Genomic DNA, 21,750 nt, shown 5'->3' with positions numbered 1-21,750 from the left:
TCAGAACCATACATCTCCAGAACCTCAGCATCTCTCCAGACTGAAACTGTACTCATTAAATATTAACTCTCCATTCCTGCCTCTCCCAGTCCCTGACAACCACCATTCTATTTTCTCTCTGTATGAATTCCATAACCCTATATACCTCATATACAACATTTATCCTTTTGTGTTGTTGGTGCTAGCCAACTGATCTATCCTTTTCTTTGGCTGCCTGTGGTTTTGGTATTAAGAAACCACTACCAAATCCAATGTCACAAAGATTTCCTTCTTATGTTTTCTTCCAAGATATCATAATGATTATATGTTAACACAAGAAACTGAGCTAGTGCATAAATATTGCCTTAATTTGTCCTATGTCTTTATTCTCTCCAAATTTATGAAGAAATCTTGAAAATACTTTTCATGAAAGGGCTTAAATTTTTTTTTTCTTTTTTCAGTATACGACTGATGATTTGCTTGATCAAATTCAGGCAAGTGAGGATGAAATAATGACCCAGTTGCAAGTTCTAAATGCCTGTGAAATTGGAGGTAGTGTTACTTACTATTATTATTAATAATGATAGAATTAGGCATCATGTGAAAAGGAAGTTTTTGGACATCTTTACCCCATTGCCTACTGTTTATTTAATTGTCTTTGGGGTTCATTTTTGGTATGGTATAGAGATTGGGTGATCATCTTTATGTCAGGAAGTCAGTCTGCCACGGGTGACTTTAACTTCGCCTGAGAAGCCCTCTGGGTGAAGTGGCAGTAGAGAAACCATGTTTGATCAAAAAAGGTCCTTAGACACCAGGTGGGCTAATAGTTTCATTTTCTTTAATAGTTGAAGAAACTAAAGCCTAGGAATGGGAACCAACTTGCTGAAGGCTTCATATTGAGTTACTGATGGGATATGACATAGACCCCATATCTTGTAACACCTATTTCAGAACTAACAATAACCTCACTGTATTTCTAAATTGCTTGGAAGGTAGAACTTTGTTTCTTCTTTTGATCTCTCCAGTATATTGTTGAACATGCATTGGTTTGTATAATACACCTGTAAAAAAGATCTGGGAGTGTGTTTCAGGCTGATGGGTAAGCCCCATAGTGTTGTCATTTTTTTAATTAATTAATTAATTTGAAAGGCAAAATTACAGAGACAGAGGGGGAGAAAGAGAGAGAGAGCGAGGGAGCGAGTTTCCATCTGCTGGTTCACTCCCCAGATGGCTGCTAGACATGTCTGAAGCCAGAAGCCAGGAGCTTCTTCCAGGTTTCCTTCCTGGGTATCAGGGGCCCATGCACTTAGACCATCTTCCTGTGCTTTTTCCTGGCATATAAACTAGGAGCTGGATTGGAAGTGGAGCAGCAAGGACTTGAACCAGTGCCCATATGGGATTCCAGTGCTGCAGGCTGCGGCTTTACCCACTGTGCCACAACACTGGCCCCCAAAGCATCATCTTTAATATTCTCACTGGCCTCTTCTCTGGGGAACTTTTTGTTCAACCTCTGGGCTAACAGTAATCCTGGAAAAGACATTTTCATGCATCTTTGGCCCAGGGAAGCAGCTTTCCTGTGTTCGGAAGGGAGAAATTAGCATGGGTTAGCTGATATACTCTTCAGTTTTCTGATAATCTTCCAAACAAGACTGTCTTTTGTGGAACCTTAACTGTCAAATTCTGCTAAGGAAGGATGCAACTTTAGAACTAACAAGCAGCACTTAGCTTTGAGTTGTGGTTCCTCAAGACTCACTTATCTGGGGCTGGCGCTATGGCTCAGTGGGTTAATGCCCTGGCCTGAAGCGCCAGCATCCCTTATGGGCTCCAGTTCGAGACTCGGCTGCTCCACTTCTAATCCAGCTCTGTGCTATGGCCTGGGAAAGCAGTAGAAGATGGCTCAAATCCTTGGGCCTCTGCACCCACGCAGGAGACCCAGAAGAAACTCCTGGCTCCTGGCTTCGGATTGGCACAGCTCCAGCCATTGTGGCCATCTGGGGAGTGAACCAGTGGATGGAAGACCTCTCTCTCTCTCTCTCTCTCTCTCTCTCCCCCCTCCTCTCTTTGTGTAACTCTGCCTTTCAAATAAAATAAATCTTTAAAAAAAACCTCACTTATCTTAGGAATCTAAAATAAAGTTGTTTTTGTTATGAGTGCTTCCTTTTTTTTTTTTTTTTTCTTTTTTTACTTGAGAGTCAGAGTTATACAGAGAGAGAGGTCTTCCATCCACTGGTTCACTCTTCAAATGGCTGTGACGGCCGGAAATGCTTCAATCTGAAGCCAGGAGCCAGGAGCTTCTTCCAGGTCTCCCACGCGGGTGCAGGGGCCCAAGGACTTGGGCCATCCTCTACTGCTTTCCCTGGCCATAGCAGAGAGCTGGATCGGAAGTGGAGCAGCCAGGACTAGAACCGGCACCCATATGGAATGCCGGCACTTCAGGCCAGGGCGTTTACCTGCTGCGCCACAGTGCCGACCCCATGAGTGCTTCCTAATAATTACTGTGGTACATGGATGTCATCAATGTTATAATGGGGGGGGGGGGCGGGGGAGAAGGCCAGTGGCACAGTGGTTTAAGTTGCTGCCTGCAATGCTGACATCCCACATGGGTGCTGGTTCAAGTCTTGGCTGCTTCAGTTCCGACACATCTCCCTGCTAATGTGGCTGGGAAAACAACAAATACTTGGGTCTCTACACTGCCACGGGAGACCTGGATGGAGTTCCTGGCTCCTAATTTTGACCTGGCCCAGCCCTGGCTGTTATGGTCACTTGGGGAGTGAAGTAGTTGATGGAAGACTTTTCTCTGTAACTGCCTTGGAAGTAAATAAATAAATCTTAAAAATATAACTAATATAAACAATCATTAAAAAGGCAAGCCAAAAACTGTATTTTAACATAACTGCATTATTCAGTGACTGCATGGAGAGGGATAAAATTTTAGTCAGGGGATGCCTGGATTACATCACACAACTCATTTTTTAAAAGATTTGTTTTTTGTTTATTTAAGAGAGAGAGAGACACACACAGGGAAAGAGAATCTTCGATGAACTGGATCACTCTCCAAATGACTGCAATGGCTGGGTCAGGCTAGGCTAAAGCCAGGAGCCCAGAGCTTCTTCCAGGTCTCCCATGTGGGTACAAGGGCTCAGGCACTTGGACCATCCTCTCCTGCCTTCCCAGGTGCACCATTAGGAAGGCTGATTGGAAGTGGAGCAGCTGGATTTCAAACCGGATGCTAGTGTAGGCGTGAGAGTCCCAACCCGCTATGCCCCAAAGCTGGCCCCCCACACAACGCATTTTTTAATGTTGTCCTTTACTTTTTTAGAATAAGAACACAAACACTCTCCTTTGGAAATGGTGGATGTGTTCTTGATTATGTTCTCTAGACTGTGCCATCAATTACAAAGTGACGTTTCATAACCTTTGATGGGAATAGGGAAAAGGATCTTGGTGCCCAGTCTTTATTTCCCCCCTCATCCGCGTTACACCCAAAGTCTATCATCTCTTGGCTGAGAATGAGAGCACTTCTGTAAGGGAGCTGTGATGAGAGTTAAAACCAGCACAGTAGAGATTGCCAGGTAGGATATACGACCCAGAACATGGACTTTTTTGTAGTGTTATAAAGAAGAGACTGTACCAACTGCAGATTTCTGCGTTTCCACTTAGAGCAACAAAATTATTGTGAAATAATAGGGTATTAAAACACTTGGGGGATAAAAAACCAGAAAGTGTTAGTCATTTGTAAAGTTCTCTTTAAAAGCCACTTGATTGCCCTCAAAGACAAAATGATTTTGAGAAAAGCATAAAAAGAACATTGTTTAAAGAAAGAGAAGATATTTAGTGTTTCTTTCTAGAAGCTAGAGGATGCTGCTACTTTATTAGTTAATTAATTCACTGAAAATGTTCTTTGATAAATGTGACTGTTGGAATTTATAGGTTATTGGAGAATTCTTGAATTTGACTATGAGATGAAACTTCTGAATCATGTAACTCAGCTTGTGGATTCTGAATCTTGGTCGTTTAATAAAGTTCCTTTGAGTACATGTCTTCAGGAACTTGGACCATTGGAGCCAGAGTAAGTATTTTAATTATGTGTCTTGCCAGACTATCTTAAGGGTAAGAAATTTCTTATACAGATTGAAACTGAACTCAGAGCATGGACTATTTATGTGTTGATATCAGAGGAATTTTTAAAATACAGAATGAAAAAGAAGTAGGGAACTTTGGTCACTGGGGCGAATCAATGCATAGTATCTTTTTATTTTTTGTCATAAAAATATAAAGAAATATATGTTTGAGTTATAATCATAAATTTATATAAACAATTTATGTTAAATATCTAGTTTGGGGTCTGGTCACAGTGTAAGTTAGATGCTAACTTAATTACATAAATTACTATTTGGTAACCCAATAATTTAGTTGTTTCAAATTTGAAATTTATATTATAAATTCTACTTAACTGGGGATTTAAATATAGTGTATAGAAATGTGAATAGCTTCTCATGAGTGTTTTAAATTTTTCAGGGAAATGATAGAACACTGTCTTAAATGTTATGGAAAGAAATACATAGACGAAGGTAAGGAAAGTACTCTAGAGGGCATTTGTAATGTCTTGTATGTTAAAATTGGTATACTTTTCTCAATTGTGTCAGTGTTAACATTTAGGATTCCATGGGGTTGTAGGAGGTGGGTTGATAAGTATAATTCCTTCTAAGAAAAGAAGGAAGGGGGGCTGGCGCTGTGGCGCAGTGGGTTAAAGCCCTGGCCTGAAGCGCCGACATCCCATATGGCACCGATTCTGGTCCTGGCGGCTCCTCTTCCCATCCAGCTCTCTGCTATGGCCTGAGATAGCAGTAGAAGATGGCCCAAATTCTTGGGCCCCTGCACCCACATGGGAGACCTAGAGGAAGCTCCTGGCTCCTGGCTTCAGATCGGCACAGCTCCAGCTGTTACAGCCATCTGGGGAGTGAACCATTGGATGGAAGACCTCTCTCTCTCTCTCTCTCTCTCTCTGCCTCTCCACTCTCTGTGTAACTCTGACTTTCAAATAAATAAAATAAATCTTAAAAAAAAAAAAGAAAAGAAGGAAGGGAACTTTAGTACTTTCTTTAATTATGGGAATATGAAACTTCTCTTTAGGTGAAGTTTATTTTGAACTGAGTGCTGATAAAATATGCAGAGCAACAGCACAGATGCTTCTTCAGAATGCAGTGAAATTCAATCTTGCTGAGTTTCAAGAAGTGTGGCAACAGAGTGTCCCTGAAGGAATGATAACTAGGCTTGATCAGCTTAAGGTAATAATAAGAGTTGCTATGGGATTCAGTAGGTGATTAATTACTGAATGGTACTTGTGTTGGAGCTGAATTTGGAGCCAATTTATTGTCCTAAACACCCATTTGGAGTGCTTTGTGCATTCAGTCCTGTCACCAGGTCCTTTAGAAAACACCAATACTTTCTCCAGGTATAATTTACATATTATAAAATTTTTGTTAAAAAGATTTTTAGTAAAGTTACAAAGTTATGCAGCCATCACCACATTGAGTTTTGGAGCACTTCCATCACCTCAATAGGTTCCTTAGGCCTCTTTATATTAATCCCACCCCCACCTAATATGTCTCATTTCACTCCATTTCTTTTCATTTTTGTTATCATTGTCTTTTTCCAAACTACCATGATAGGCTGCCTCCAACATAGCAACAGCACCCCAAGCAGGCCCACTGCACTTCTAATTTTGCCCTCCTCTAGTCCATTCCCTGAGGTGCTATTAGAATGATCTTCTAGAAATGCTGGTGAACTGAGATGAATGCCTTCTTTAAATAAGTACAGGTTTCCCATTGCATTTAAGATAGAAAATCTAGAATTTGTATCTTGGCCTGGTGGGCCCTCCATGATCACTGCTATAGTTTCATCTCTGGCTGTTTTCTCTCCTGCTCCCAGCAAACCAGCCTTTTTTCACATTTCAAAATCATTAAATACGCTTCCTCCTCAGGTCCTTCACACAGACTTTATATTCTGGAATATCCTCTGCATTTTTGCCTGGTCATGTCCTGCCCATATTTGGGTCACTTCATCAAGGAGCCCTCCTTCATTCTCTACTCTTAAGAAAAGGCCTCTTGTACTAACAGCCTATACTTTTTTCTTTAGGGCACTTAGCATTATTTAGCTTTGGAAAAATGTTGAGTTTTGTTGGTTCCCCACTCTACTTTGATAGCATTGTTGTTTGTCAATATATAGCATATTGTTGTTTGTCAATATGTGGCATATTGCCTGGTATATATTATATGCTCATAAATATTTTTTAATTAAACAAAAGGCATTTTATGTCTAGATACTATGGCTGGTACTGGGGAGACGTCATAACGAGGTACCTTTCAGATACTCAGAACTAACCTGGGGATTGGCTATGGGGGGGTGCATATTACATGCAGAAATCTGTTCTCACAATGCAGAATGATCTGTACTATGGAAAAGGCTTGTAGAATATGTTATATCAAAAAGGGGAGAGGGAGCTCATCCATCAGACTCATCAATTAAGGATGCTTTTATGAAGGAAGGGATGGTGTTCAAGTTGCTGTGCGTGGAAGGATGAACTCTTACTTTCTAAGTGGAAGGAAGAGCAGAGATAGAAATCCAGGAGACCACGTTCAGAGGCATTGTTAGTAGAGTTGCATTATTGCAGTGAAGGGTACTGGTGAGTTAGTTACTAGGCATCACCACAAGCCACCTTCATTATCTCAGTAAGGTGGCTCGGACCCATCTGCAGTTAATCTGTTAGTGTTTGTGACACCATGGATTGAGCTAAAGAGTTTCGACTGTGTCTAGGAAGCTCTTTGGGACCATTCAGTGACATCAGTTAGAGGAGCTACCTCATCAGGTATTCATCAGTTAATACCTTTCAGAAGATGGATGGAAGGAAGGCTGTCTAGATTATGAAAAAAAAGAACTGTCAAGGCTTTTAACACTTAAATATTCCTAATTAAGAGGACTGGCAAGGGCCAGCATTGTAGTGTAGCAGGCAAAGCCTCTGCCTGCAATCCCAGCATCCCTTATGGATGCTGGTTTGAGTCCTGGCTGCTCCACTTCTTATCCAGCTCCCTGTTAATGGCCTGGGAAAGCAGCAGAAGATGGCCCAAGCGCTTGGGCCCATGCCACCCATGTGGGAGACCTGGATGAAGCTCCTGGCTCTTGGTTTCAATCTGGCTAAGCCCTGGTGGCCCCACCCATTTGGGAGTTAATCAGCTGATGGAATCTCTCTCCCCCAACCCTGCATTCCATAACTGACTTTTCAATAAATATTTTTTTTTTCTTTTCTTAAAGAGAATACTTACCAAAGAAATAGGTATTTAGGACTGAAAAAGAAATCTTGAGGCTTTAACATTTAATATTTAATATCGATAGGGACCACTTAGGTATTGGGTTTGACTAGTAGAATCTAGGATGATGTCTAGGTTCCCTGTTTTCCTAGGGTACTGGAAGTATAGCAGGTTTAGGTGATTAAACACAGTTAGTTCCTGTACACACTTAGACATGGAGGTCTGGGTCTCAGAACAAAGAGTTGAGGTGAACATACAAATTCTAGATTTGTTAGCCAGCAAGTAATGGTTCAGACCACAGGTTTAGATGAGGTTGCCCAGCAGGGTGACAGTGAAACAAGTAGGAGGGTCAGGATTGAGGTCCAGGGAACCACAGAAGAGAAGGGGACAGAGGTAAAAAGAAAGGAGTAATCATCATTAACAAAGAAAAGACAGGGAGGATGAATTCAAGAGAAGAGCCTGCTGGATTAGGCATTGACAACTCACTGATGTTAGCTTTAGGGCTGGAGCCATCTTGATAAACTCCTGGTGGTGGGGGCCATCGTGCTTCTAGGAGTGCTGTAAATCTCTGTATCATTTAATGTTTGTTTTGTGTAGCTGAGCTTTTAAATGTCTTGGACTAAACTAGTCCTAAAGGTAAAAGAATGAGTCATGTTTAAGTATCAGATCATTAACTGTCCATTTTCTTGTTTTTTTTTTTTTTTTTTTTTTTTGTAGGGTTTAGCGTTGGTTGATAGAAATTCAAGGCCAGAAATCATATTTTTGCTGAAAGTTGATGACTTACCTGAAGGTGATCAGGAACGTTTTAATAGTCTGTTCTCTATAAGAGAGAAGTGGACAGAAGAAGATATTGCTCCATATATTCAGTGAGTAGTTTATTTTAAAGGAATTTTGAGAGTTTTAGATTTATTACAAGAACACAAATTTTTGCATAACCCTGAGAATCCCCTGCTTACTTGAAAGCTTGTCAGGTGTCTCCTCTGTCATTCCCTACAATCGCTGGTCCTGGAGGTGGGTAGGTGCGCTCTTACTACTGCATCTGTAACCACTTCGCTGCTTTCCTCCTTGAAAAATTGCAGCTCTTTGAGGAACAGAGTAGACACCCTACGGTGACATTAGGGCAAACACCCATCTCTGATTGTCCCTCCAGTCTTTCCTGCTACCCCAATTTCACATTTTGGTAGGCGGCGTATTTCAGAAGCAGCAGCTAGCCCTGAAGTCACTGCTTGTAGGGTCTCAAGTTCACTGACGTGAAGTCCACCAACATGATGGCTTTGTCACTGTGTCTCTTATCTCTTGTGTCCTTGACTTCTCTTTACCCAGCTTTGATTCCACTGTCAGTCTCTCCAGTTGCTACTATTCACACTGTATTCTTCCTTTTTTCACACTTCCCTGGCAAAATCTAAAAAGATTAAATCCAACTCCTGCTTACTCTCTGCCTTCACCTGAGCAGCTGGTATTTCTTGTTAAAAAATACTCAATGGGGCCACTGTTCTGACTTGAGAACCTCAGTGGTACATAGCAGAGCCTCTAGCCAGGCACCATTTCTCATAAAAGTTTTCTACCCCTGGAGCTTCCTTTACATCTCTTCTCTTCTACCAGCAATACCCTGTTGCTTCTTCACCCTAAGCTTATCACCTTGTGTCTTGAGAAAACAGAAGCAGTTAGACAAGAACCACCTTCGTTCCCACTGCCAAATCTGCCAACCTCCTCTGTCTGCTCCTGTGCTGTGACGCATGAACTGTCTGCTCCTACAGCCAGTCCTTCTTCTACACCAGATCATCTGGCCTTTGTAAAGACTTGGCTTCTCCAGTTATCCTCTTCCCAGTTGTGTTACCAATGCCACCTTCTCGACCGAATCATCCCCATCAGCCTACGATTCTCTGTAATGTTTCTCATCTTGAGAAACAAAAATCGCAGCATAATGGACCGCATATCCTCTGCTCTCTTTCCCAAGAAAACTCGTTTTAAAAGTTTTGTATTCTGTCTCAACCTCGGCCTTGTCATAGCTGATGCAAGGTTAAACCATACATTACTGTGGGGAGCAACTGAGACTAGACTAAGTTACTGGAACTAAGACTAATTCTATGCATCTGATCTCCCACAATATCTGTGCAGCTGCCTCACCAATTTGACTGATAAGCTGCAGGAGCTGATCCTGCTGCTGATTGGAGGAGAGCAGCGTGCTTGATGTGTGGGCAGCAGAGTTGGGATTGGTGGAAGAGGACTATAAAGGAGGAGAGAGACAACATGCACCAGGAACATCTGAGGGAATACCTGAGGAACATCTGAGCAGCCCCTGAGAGAGCCGGCCGGCGGTGTGCCGCTCCTCCGCTCCTCTGCTCCTCCGTGGAAGCGGGGAAAGCGGTGGGGTGCCGCCCCTCCACGGAGGCGGGGGGCCGGCAGCTAACCCGGGACAGCGTCGTTCCTCCGCGAGTGAGGGAACGGCAGCTAACCCAGGAAGGGCTGGGCAGAAAGAACAGCGCAGGGTCTAGTGTCGTTCCTCCGCGAATGGGGGAGCGACACATTACTCCTACCCTTACAGGGAAGGTTAGATGAGACACATATAGTGCAAGTAGTTCAGTTAGCACTTAGAACCAGTCCTCAGCCTGTCTCTCCTCAAACACACACTTAGGCCAGTTGGAAAGGTGGATTTAGGTGAAGAGGGATAAATAACTAGTACTGTAAATATGTTTCGTTTTCAAAATATTCATTCTATTCACTTTTTTTGTTGTTCCCACAGAGATTTATGCGGAGAAAAGCAAACCATAGGTGCATTACTCACTAAATATTCTCGTTCTTCAATGCAGAATGGTGTCAAAGTTTATAATTCAAGAAGACCCATTTCTTAAAGGAACAACAGTCTTTTCTTTGGGACTAAAGTTGCTTTGTAAAAATCCTGGATATTAAAGGACAAAAATATCCTCTTCTGCATTTTATTTCTGACTTTGAAAACTTAGTCTCTTATGGCATTTTTCTCCTTATCTTAAGCATTTTGAAACTACTACTCTTTATTAAGTTTAATATATTACTTTTGCACACACAAAGTATTATTTCTTTGTATATCTCTAAAGAGCACATGGTTTTATTTATTGGAAGAGTTTAGTTGAGGCTGGCACTGTGGCATAGTGGGTGAAGCCACCACCTGCAGTGCTGGCATCCCATATGGGTGCCAGTTCAAGTCCTGGCTGCTCCACTTCCAATCCAGCTCTCTGCTATGGCCTGGGAAAGCAGTAGAAGATGGCCCAAGTCTTTGGGCCCTGCACCCACGTGGGTGGACACGGAGGAAGCTCCTGGCTCCTGGCTTTGGATCTGCACAGTTCTGGCTGTTGCAGCCAACTGGGGAGTGAACCAGTGGATGGAAGACCTCTCTTTCTTGTAACTCTGACTTTGAAATAAATAAATCAATCTTTTTAAAAAAAGTTTAGCTTTTTATATTTAAAATCCCATTTCTCTGATTAAGATTTGATGTCGGGAGCTGGCCCTGTGGCTCAGCAGGTTAAGCAGCCTTGTGCACTACCAGCATCCCAAATAGGCCTGGTTTAAGACCTGGCTGCTCTACTTCGAATCCAGGTCCCTGTAAATGCACCTGGGAAAGCAGCTGAAGATGGCTTAAGTGCTTGGGCAGCCCTGTACCCACATGGGAAACCTGGGAGAAGCTCCTGGCTCCTGGCTTCTGCCTGGCCCAGCCCTGGCCACTGGTGGCTATTTGGGAAGCAAACCAGTAGATAGATGATCTGTCTCTCTCTTTGTCTCTAACTCTGCCTTTCAAATAAATTAACTTTTAAAAAAGGATTTGATGTCCTAATCATTAACATTTAAAAACATTTCAGAGAATAAATCTTATTAGTTTGAGAGAAGAGTATTACTTATTCACTTAAATGTCATTTCTCAAGTGAGTTCTGCTTTACTTTCAATCTTACACCAAAATAAGAAATCACTTGCTGCTATTGATCATTTATATTAGTTTACAGTAATGAAACTGGTTTAATAATTGCTCATTATGTTTGCTTGGTTAGTTTAGACATGCAATTTGGGAAAAATGAGTTTGATTATTGATCTTATGAGAAGAATATTAATAGAGTAGTTTATAATCACATAATAAATACTGGCCTACATTCACTAGAAGCCACAAGAAATCTACAGTTGGTTTGGAATTTTTCTCATTTGTTTTGGTTTACAGCAAAGTTTAAATTAATTGTAGCTTAAATGAATTTATAACCAGGCTAGTTGGGGGGGGGGGGTGGAGTGGGCAGGTAGCCCAAAATGAAATCTGGTCCAACATCTTAATGTTAACTGATGCGGCCGGCGCTGTGGCATAGCAGGTAAAGCTGCTGCCTGCAGTGGCGGCATCCTGAGTGCTGGCTGCTCCACTTCCGATCCAGCTCTCTGCTGTGGTCTGGGAAAGCAGTGGAAGATGGCCCATGTCCTTGGGTCCCTGCACCCTCATGGGAGACCTGGAAGAAGCTCCTGGCTCCTGGCTTCCGATCAGCGGAGCTCCGGCCGTTGTGGCCAATTGGGGAGTGAACCAGTGGATGGAAGACCTCTCTCTGTCTGCCTCTGCCTTTCCTTCTCTGTGTAAATAAATCTTTAAAAAAAAAAAGTTAACCGATAACCTATAATTAACCAATCCAGATTTAACTATGTATCAATTTTTATTTAATGCACATGAAAATGTAAACAGGACCTCAAAAAATTGTCTTCCAATAAATTTTTCTGCATTGATGTGGCTGTGTTAGAAAAAGTTATACAATGTCCACTATAAATAAATACTTTTAAAATAGAAATACTTTAAAAATAGGCTAGTGCGAATTCGGAGGCTTGACAGACTGCCTGGGGTCTAATCACCCATTTTACAGCTTAAATCGCTGAGCTAGTGAGGTTATCGCACCTGTTTGCACAGAACGCCCCTCCTTTCGGGAGGTTCACTGTTAGCAGCCGGCCCCTCGCCGGGATCCCGTCTACCTGGCTCGTCGCAAACCTTGTCCTCCATTTTCCTCAGGAAGCTTGCGCTAGAGCTCTAGTCTAAAATTCCGCGTCCCCTCTCGCCTCCCCCACTAGGTGTCTTGTCCGCGTGGCAGACTTTAACAGATCCCATTCCTAGAGCACACACGCGACTGCACTGACAGTTCTGTCGCGCAAGCCCCGCCCACAGACGGATTTCCTGGCTGCGGCCTCCGACGCCCTGCACTTCCGGTGACGCCGGAGGTCAGAGGTGACAGGCAAGATGTCGGTGGCTAGGCGCTTGGAGCAGTTGCGGAGTAGAGCCTCCGTGTGACTGAAGTTCCGCGGCGGCTGGCCGGCCGGAGCCGGAGCTAAGGAGCCGTTCGAGGCGGCGGCGATCCGGCCGCGGGGCGTGACTTTGGGGACCGTGAGGGGTTGGGAAGCGCCGGGTCCCCGGGACCTGGAATGCCTCGCAGCCCCCAGTGAAGCCGGGAAGTCCAGCTCCGCGGGACCGCTTCATGCCGCCGACTGGTTTAGAGCCCACCAGAATGAACAGGAAGAAAGGAGACAAGGGTTTTGAAAGCCCAAGGCCGTATAAATTATAAGTATTTGTTTATCTGCCCTTTTTTTGCTCTTGTTTTCGTTATATTTTTTGATTGCTTGAAACTGAGCTTGGTGGGCGGGGAGTCGGTGGAGAGCTAGAAACCACTCGCTGTGGTGCAGATGGTGTTTGTAGGGCGACAACTCTTAAAGTTCTGAACTTTTTTTTTCCTAAGTAAATTTATTTTTGTGGCTGTTGCTTGATTTAAGACAAGCAAGAATCCCTCCTTGTAAGGTTTTAAAGTGAACATAGTCCCTACTTACACTTGGGTACAGTTAGGCTGTTCGTTTAGTAATTGAAACTATCCTTCTATTTTTATTTTTTTTCCATATACAACCCATCAGGTCGTCTGCATCAACAACATAAACTTCCAGAGAAAATCCGTTGTGGTAAGTTTATTCTCAGCAGTTGGTAAAGAGTAACAGGTTCATCTCACAGCACAGCCGTATCCATGGATTCACCCAAATACTGCTCAGAAACATTCAGAAAAGAAAAATTGCCTTTGTACTGAATATGCAGACATTTTTCTTGTCATTGGTCCCTAACCGAAACAGAATAGCAGCTATGTTGATACCATTTACATTGCATTCTGTGTAATAACTGCATGTTTAAATGATTTAAAGTATATACAAGGACATGTATGGGTTATATATGAATAATGCATAAAGTAAAAGATTTGAGCCTCTAGTTTTTGGTATCTGTGGGGGTTCTGAAACCAATCTTCTATAGAAACTCTAATATTCTTCCAGATAATTGTGTTTCAAGAATAAGTATGACTAAGAATTCAGGTGTGTGTAATTCCAAGTGCTGTGGTCCTGCTGTTACTCTTGTTTTTCCTCAAGTCTCCTCTTTTCTTTCGTTGCTTTTTCTTGATTAGAATTTTATTTCTTTAACTTTGTTGTGGAATATGAAAGCCTATATAACCGGATGTTTTTAGAATTGTGCATGAAACATGACTAAGTGCACAGTCAGATTTTTCTCACAAATAAGTTTAGTATGTTCACTAATTGACTTGGCTACTAAGCGGCCACATTTTTTTTTTTTTAAGATTTATTTATTTATTTGAAAGGCAGGGCCACAGAGAGAGATCTTCCATCTGCTGATTCACTCCCCAAATTGCTGCAATGGCCGGAGCTGGGCTGGTCTGAAGCCAGGAGCCTCTTCTGTGTCTCCCACACGGATGCAGGGGCCCAAGGATGTGGGCCATCCTCTACTGCTTTTCCAGGCTGTAGCAGAGAGCTGATTGGAAGTAGAGCAGCAGCTGGGTCTCAAACCAGCACTCATACGGGATGCCGGCAGTGCAGACGGTGACTTTACCTGCTATGCCACAGCACTAGCCCCCACTTTCATTTTTTAATTCTTAGTTGACCTGGATTAAGTGGTATTGCTTTGTCACGAGGTTTTAGATAGAACATTTGAGGTCTAATTAAAACACAGGTGATGTTCCCTTTAAGGCTGAGAGAATTGAGGTATATGATTGTTTGGTTTTAACATTTTGATTTTGAGATCTATCAAGACATTCAGGTAGACATCATACTAAAATCCAAAATTTTTTACCATGACCCACAGGACCCTAAAAAATGTGGCCTTGGACTACTCCTTTGAGCCTTCTACTCTTTTCTTCTCTTCACTAGCTGTACTGGCCTTCTGGCTATTCCTTGAACATACTTAAACTCATTCCTGTTGCAAGATTTTTGGGCTTGGACTTCCTTTAACTAGAAGACTTTCTTTTCTTTCTTTCTTTTTTTTTCTTTATTTGACAGGTAGAGTTCTAGACAGAGAGAGAGAGAGAGACAGGGAGAAAGGTCCTCCTTCCGTTGGTTCACTCCCAAATGGCCGCAATGGCTGGAGCTGCGCCGATTCAAAGCCAGGAGCCAGGTGCTTCCTCCTGGTCTCCCATGCAGGTGCAGGGCCCAAGCACCTGTGCCATCCTCCAGTGCACTCCCAGGCCACAGCAGAGAGCTGGACTGGAAGAGGAGCAACCGGGACTAGAACCTGGCACCCATATGGGATGCCGGCACCACAGGCGGAGGATTAACCAAGTGAGGCACAGCACCGGCCCCAAAGACTTTCTGTTTTTTTCATTCAGATCATTGTTGAGATGCCATTTGTTCAGAGAAGCCTTTTTTTTTTGGACTAGGCACTTTAAAATGATTGTTTCCTCTGTTACTCTCTAAAATCCTAGCTTGCTTTATTTATCCCTACATGACTGATCCTATAAGACTAATTGTTCCCCTTGGGGTAAAAATGTGCTAGTCTGTCTTGAAACACTCAGAAGGCTTGTATTACTAGAAGAAAGAGGGGGAGAGATTAGAGGAATAGGCCAGGACTGGAATATGTGGTGGACTATGGTAAAGTATTTTTGGATTTCATGATATTATGTAGTGTTTTGATATATTGATGTTACACTGTTTTGGAATCATTCATTATCTGTTTTCTTGCCTACTGTGTAAGCTTTATAAAAGCACTGATTTTCTGTGTTTCCTTTGATCCACTATCCCCATCCAGAATGGTGTTAAATAAATACTTTCAAAATGAGTAGATAAAAGTAGTTCAGAGTGAAGATAGAGGTGCCTGGAGGGGAATATGGATTTATGTGTTAAGCTTCAGAGACAGGTGTGATCTCTTGGTACTATCTAAATAGAAAAGAAACACAAGACCAATGATAAAATTCTGTTGAACACGTACAGGTATTGAAGAAGGGGAAATGGCACAGTGATGACTGAGAAAGAGGGGTCTGAAAGACAGAAGTAGGAATCATTGGTGTGCTATGAAGCAAGAAATTCTGTACTTGTTTTTGTCCTTATTGTCACCTCTGGAACACTTTCCCTAACCAGGTCTTCATATCATTCTGGTTTCAGTCCCAGCATTACCCTCTGGGTCTACACAATCTAAATTACTCTCTTGAACACTATCACATTGATATATTTTGTTTTATTCCTAACTAATTGTTTCTTTAGAAATTGTCCTTATTCATTTGTTTTAAGTTTTAGAATAAAAGAGTTTTTTTGTGTGTGTGTGTTTCAGTCATTACTGTAATGCCTAGAACATGTCAAATAAGAAAGTATGTATTGGGGGCCTGGCACTGTGGCACAGAGGGTTAGGCTGCTGCTTGCAGTGATGGCATCCTATATCAGAGCACTGTGTCCTGTCCGGGCTACTCCGCTTCTGATCCTGTTCCCTGCTAATATGTCTGGGAAAGAGCAGAAGATGGCCTAAGTGCTTGGGCCCCTTCCACTCACGTGGGAGACCTGAATTGGAGCTGCAAGCTCCTGGATTCAGCTTGGTCTAGCCCTGGCCATTGAGGCCGTCTGGGGAGTGAGCCAGTGGATAGAAGATGTCTTTCTCTGTCTTTCCTGTCTCCTCAGTCACTCTGCCTTTCAATAAAATAAATCTTTATATGTATTTAGAGAGAGAGAATGGAAGAGGGGCTGATGTTGTGACGTAGCAGTTTAAGCCACTCCCAGCAGTGCTGGCATTCCTTATGGGGACCAGTTCAAGTCCTGGCTGCTCTGCTTCCGATCCAGCTCCCTGCTAATGTGCCTGGGAAAGCAGTGGAAGGTGGCCGGAGCACTTGGGCCCACGTACCCACATCGGAGATCCAGATGAAGCGCATGGCTCCTGGCTTAGGCCTGACCCAGTCCTGGCCATTGCAGCCATTTGGGAAGTGAACCAGTGAATGAAAGATCTATCTCTGTCATCTCTCTCTCTAACTCTGTCTTTCAAATAAGTAAAATAAATCTTTAAAAAAGAGAGAGTATCAGTAGAAGAAATATTTCAAGTAGAAGGGTGTCATCAGTATTATCAAGTACTGAAGAAAGAGAAAATAGTATGAGAACTCAAAAGGTTGGTGGTTTTCATAATTTAAAGATCATTGATGACCTTGGTGGATACAAATTCAGTGGGGGTAATGGAGAGGAGCCAGTTAGTAGGTTAAAGAAAAGTGGAAGCAAAGAAGCAGAGGGAAGGAGACAAAAAGAAAAGGACTTAGGTCAAAGGAAGTGGGTGTTTTTGATATCCAAGTGTGAGGGGGATTGGGAGTAGTGGCAGAAATACTGGCTGGAGCATAGTAAAGGGGAGGAAAGAGCTAGCATTGAAGGACTGGTTAATTCACTTAACAGTCACGTATTCACTTACTGGAAGTGCAGAAAAGACTTAAGAGATGACACAAGGTCCCAGTAAAAGAATGAAAGATTCAGAAGAAAGTCCAAGGGATTCAAAATAGTTTTACCTGTTAATCTATTGTTTCTTAGCTGGGAATGATTTTTCCCCTTAACGGTATGCTTGGCCACACTAGGAGACATATTTGGTTGTCACATCTTTGGTGTCCTTGGTATTTCTTGTAGAGGCCTGGGATACTGCTAAACATCTTGCAGTGTCCAGGACAGCCCTCGTGACAGAAACATTCCAGCCCAAGATGTCAGTGGTGCCAAAGTTGAAAAACCCTGTTCTAGATCATTTGAGTAGTACTTCATTCCCTTTCTCCTGGCATCTGAGAATACTTTATGTCAACTCTATCATGGTTCTTTATGTCCCGTATATATGTATTCTTGTATAGCATCTACTTCTAAATTTCTTTTTATGTACTTTATAAATTTTAATTTAAATTTTCTCAATTAAATGTTTTTCTCCTGTATCATTCAGTAAACATTAAGTAAGCACTTAATATGTTCAATTTGAGTGATTGGGTAGATGGTTATTTTATTTTCTGTGTGTGAGTGCAATGAGAAGGAGGGGGTTGAGGGAAAGAGTTGTAGGTCACATTAGAAAATGATACATTTCATGTGCTTTTGGCCTATTAAATAGAGCTGAACAGTGAGTGGCTATGTATGTGCAGTTAAAAAATGGTGGGAGGGAGATAGAGATTTGGAACTTCTTGTTTTTTTTTGTTTTTTTTTTTTCTTTCTTAAGGTTTATTTGAAAGGCAGAGTTACGCGGGTTGGGGAGAGAAAGAGAGTCTCTTCCATCTGCCTGTTTACTCAGTGGATGTTGGAGACTTCCATAAACATTAATGAATAGGCTTAGAAGATAGTGTGAATAGCAGAACACAAATAAAATAGTAGAAAGTCTATCAAAAATATTTATTACCCATACACTGGATTCCAGCTATGATTTTAAGTGTCTTCTTCTGGGTAGTAAATTGCTCAATTGTCATAAAAACCCTAAAAGGTTGTGAGTATTTTACACGTGAAGAAACTGAGGCACAGAGTACTAGAGTAACTACCCTGATACCATACAATACTAGGTGGTAGAGCTGGAATGTAATTACAAGTCTTATCTCCAGAACACATAAATTTAATTATGATACTGTACTGTCCCTGCTCTTACATGCTATATGAAATCCTGTAAATGGCCAAAAGTGGTTAACAGGAAGGATATGTTCTAAAACACACCAATATTTCTAATGAAGATGTTCTTTGTCTTTACAGGGATTTGTGGAACTGACTATATTTCCTACAGTCACAAACTTGAACAGAATCAAGTTGAACAGTAAACAGTGTAGAATATATCGAGTAAGGGTCAACGATTTGGAAGCTGCTTTTATTTATAATGATCCAACCTTGGAAGTTTGTCACAATGAATCAAAACAGTAAGTTATATATTTTATTTAAAAATCAGTATTTCTAACAAGTGATTCTGGCAATATAAAGTAGATTTTTTCAATTACTTTCCTGCCTTTGATTTTTTTGAACTATTCATAAATATTGGAAGTAATTTCCTTTCTTTTTCTTTTTAAAGATTTATTTATGTTATTTGAGAGGCAGACTTCAGAGAAAGATGGACAGACAGAGATATTCTATCTGTTGGTTTACTCCCCATATGACTACAATGGCCAGGGCTGAACCAGGCCAAAGCCAGGAGCCCTGAATTCCACTAGGTCTCCCACATAAGTGATAGGTACTCAAACGTGTGGGCCATTTACTATTGCTTTCCCAGGCACATTAGCAGGAACATGGATTGGAAGTGGAGCAGCCGGGAAGTGAACGAGCATTTATATGGGATGTCAGCATTGTAGACGGCTGCTTAACCTTCTGCACCACAATGCCAGCCTCCAAAAGTAGTTTTTGATGAATCAGCTGGTCACCATAACCTGCAGATCAGAAACTACTTTAAAAGGTTCATAACGTATTTTGACTGCTTTAAAATATCTTATAAAAATGTTTTGTCTAAAATATCCATTCACCTTAAATAAGATTACACCTATTGAGGTTTACTTCCTATTCTTATCCGTAAACTTACTGTGATGAATTTTATGTTGTATTTTTTTCTATATAATATTTCCATTATTTCATGTGTACATGTGTGAGTGTGTGTATATGAATATGAATACATGAAGGAATCACTTACTTTTATGGTCAGGTTATATTCTGTTTACTCAGTATATTATAGTTTATATGATTATTCTCCAGTTGTTTGACATTTGCATAGTTTCCAGCTTTTGCAGTTTTAAATAGTGTTTTGTGACTATTTTGGCAATGAAAAGGTTTATTTCCCTTTTGAATTAATAGTAAATAGGCTTATTTACTATTCTTGGGGCTTTTACTATTTTACCTAATTGTGTCCCATTGAGATTTTTAATACTCTGAATACTATCAACTATATTTGAGGGAACTTGACTTTTCAAGGTTTTGATAGCACTGGGTTGAAATTTTTGTGATTCTCAGTTTTTTGAGGTAAGATGCCAAAACTCGATTATAAACTCTTTTTAGTTAAGACAGAATTTTAACTCATCTAGCTGTGTAATATTGTAGCGGCTCTCAAATTGTGTTCCCAAATAAGCAGTATAAGTGTCTCCTGGGAACTTTTAAAAAATTTTATTATTTTTTAATTTTTCCTAAAGAAATCTTTTATTTAAGGAATATAAACTTCATGCATTTCATAGGTACAACTTCAGGAATATAGTGATTCTTCTCACCATACCTGGTCTTCCCTCTCCCATTCCCAGTGCCATTCTCCACTAAGATTCACTCTTTTTTTTTTTTTTTTTTTTTTTTGACAGGCAGAGTGGACAGTGAGAGAGAGAGAGACAGAGAGAAAGGTCTTCCTTTTGCCGTTCGTTCACCCTCCAATGGCCGCCGCTGCCAGTGTGCTGCAGCCGGCGCACCACGCTGATCCGATGGCAGGAGCCAGGTACTTATCCTGGTCTCCCATGGGGTGCAGGGCCCAAGTACTTGGGCCATCCTCCACTGCACTCCCTGGCCACAGCAGAGAGCTGGCCTGGAAGAGGGGCAACCGGGACAGAAACTGGCGCCCCGATCGGGACTAGAACCCGGTGTGCTGGCGCCGCAAGGCGGAGGATTAGCCTAGTGAACGGCGGCACCGGCCTAAGATTCACTCTTAATTAGCTTTATACACAGAAGACTATCTCTATATTAAGAGCACAACAAATTGCATGAAAAAAAACCCTAAAAAACAAACAAAACTGTTCCTCAACAGTCCAGACAAGGGCTATTCAAAGTGGTTGCATCTTTAAAAAAAAAAAAAGAAAAACAAACAAACAAAAAAAAGTGATTGCATCTTGAAGTTAATTTCACTTGTTTTCTTTCTTTTTTTTTTAGAAACTTAATTAACTTTAATGAAGCACCAAAGAATGATACATCTTTTACGAGCACTTAGACATAATTATAATACAATTCTTTGAGGACAGAGGTCCTACATGAGAAGTTAGTGCACAGTGAATTTTGTAGTTAATGGAACAATTAACACTGATGTACGACATCAGTGATCACCTGAGGCTCTTGACATGAGCTGCCTAGGCTCTGAAAGCCTTTTGAAGCCACAATCTCTGTCAGTATTTAGACAAGGCCATAAGTAAAGTAGAAGTTCTCTATTCCCTTCAGAGTAAAGTACCTCTTTTTTTAATGACTTTCTTTCCACTGGGGTCTCACACACTGAGGTCTTTCATGTAAGACATTTTTTGCCACAGTGTCTTGGCTTTCCATGCCTGAAATGCTCTCTCGGGCTTTTCAGCCAGACCAGCATGCTTTAAGGGCTGATTCTAAGGTCAGAGTGCTACTTAAATTGGTTGTGATTCTATGAGTCTGTTGTGTGGACTGCTACCCATGTTGGAGCATTCACTCCTTTTTAATTCTATCTATTATTATTACCAGAGACTTAATCCTACCCATATGCTCAAACACTTAAGGTGATATTTTTACCACCCAGCTTAAGGGGATTTGGGGTCCCATGGCAAGTTTTTAAACTGTACCCTTAGAAGTAAGTCCTTAGTAATGTATGCAGAACTATCCAGCTTTATAGTTACAAACTTCAAACACTTTTTAATTACAACTTTCTGAACATGGTGATTCTTTGCACCGTGCTTTTGTAGCCACACTTTAGAAGTGACATAAAAAGATTTACTACAGAATCACCTACATTTCCTTTCTCCTGGGAAATTAAAAAAAAATGACAAAAACCATCTGCCTCTGGAGTAGTAAATATACAGCATTAATGAATAAAAACACCACCAATGAAGGAGCCCATAGAGGAAGACCAAAACATCTGTCCTGTCCAACCTAGAGCTCTGGGTTTGATGATAGGGTAAGAAGCCTCTCCATCTGCTCATTTGGGAACACAGCATTTGCACATCTGCTTTATCAGTAATGTGTTGCTACCCAGATCTCACAGAACATGATCTCTTACAGTCCATGAAGGAAACACTGATATCCCTTAGTATCTATTGATGGGGAAGATGCCTTGTTAACTTTAGTGCTATAAATAAAGAAAATCATAAAGGAGAATCTTTTCAAAGCTTAAACTTAGAAATTGGGAATGATAGATGATATTTAACTTTTTCATTTCTGCTAGAACATAGCTGTGTGAGCCTTAGTTACTTAGTAAGTACTTGACTAGAGCTTTTTTCCATCTCTAGAATCTTTATTATTCTATGAAAGAGGTGACATTTGTTATTTTCTCTGG

At 41.4% G+C, this 21,750-nt stretch overlaps 2 protein-coding genes across 10 annotated transcripts in view; both read left to right on the top strand.

Moving 5' to 3' along the window:
• DSCC1 (DNA replication and sister chromatid cohesion 1) overlaps positions 1–10,708 on the top strand; it is a 34,146-nt gene extending 23,438 nt beyond the window's left edge. For both annotated transcript variants that reach the window (XM_008255860.4, XM_070075440.1), the window contains 6 exons: positions 441–531; positions 3,910–4,048; positions 4,498–4,550; positions 5,113–5,267; positions 8,004–8,152; positions 10,030–10,708. In XM_008255860.4, coding sequence (XP_008254082.1) covers positions 441–531; positions 3,910–4,048; positions 4,498–4,550; positions 5,113–5,267; positions 8,004–8,152; positions 10,030–10,138 — 696 coding nt within the window. In that variant the 3' untranslated portion in view covers positions 10,139–10,708. The remainder of the gene's footprint in view (positions 1–440; positions 532–3,909; positions 4,049–4,497; positions 4,551–5,112; positions 5,268–8,003; positions 8,153–10,029) is intronic.
• A 1,773-nt stretch (positions 10,709–12,481) lies between these two features.
• The window catches only part of TAF2 (TATA-box binding protein associated factor 2), a 135,554-nt gene continuing 126,285 nt past the window's right edge, over positions 12,482–21,750 (top strand). For 7 of the 8 annotated variants that reach the window (XR_007918706.2, XR_007918709.2, XR_007918710.2 and 4 more), the window contains exons 1-3: positions 12,482–12,832; positions 13,167–13,220; positions 18,261–18,421. Coding sequence is in view for 5 of the 8 variants with exons in the window: in XM_051844012.2 (XP_051699972.1) it covers positions 12,749–12,832; positions 13,167–13,220; positions 18,261–18,421 (299 nt within the window). In the remaining 3 variants the exon portion in view is untranslated. Of the gene's footprint in view, positions 12,833–13,165; positions 13,221–18,260; positions 18,422–21,750 lie in introns of all 8 variants that reach the window. The other variant, XM_070075437.1, reaches the window with a different exon arrangement.

This window comes from Oryctolagus cuniculus, chromosome 6 (assembly GCF_964237555.1).
Source record: "Oryctolagus cuniculus chromosome 6, mOryCun1.1, whole genome shotgun sequence".
NCBI lineage: Eukaryota > Metazoa > Chordata > Mammalia > Lagomorpha > Leporidae > Oryctolagus > Oryctolagus cuniculus.
Note: the sequence above shows the minus strand (reverse complement) of the source record. Positions and strands in the feature narration are given on the sequence as shown.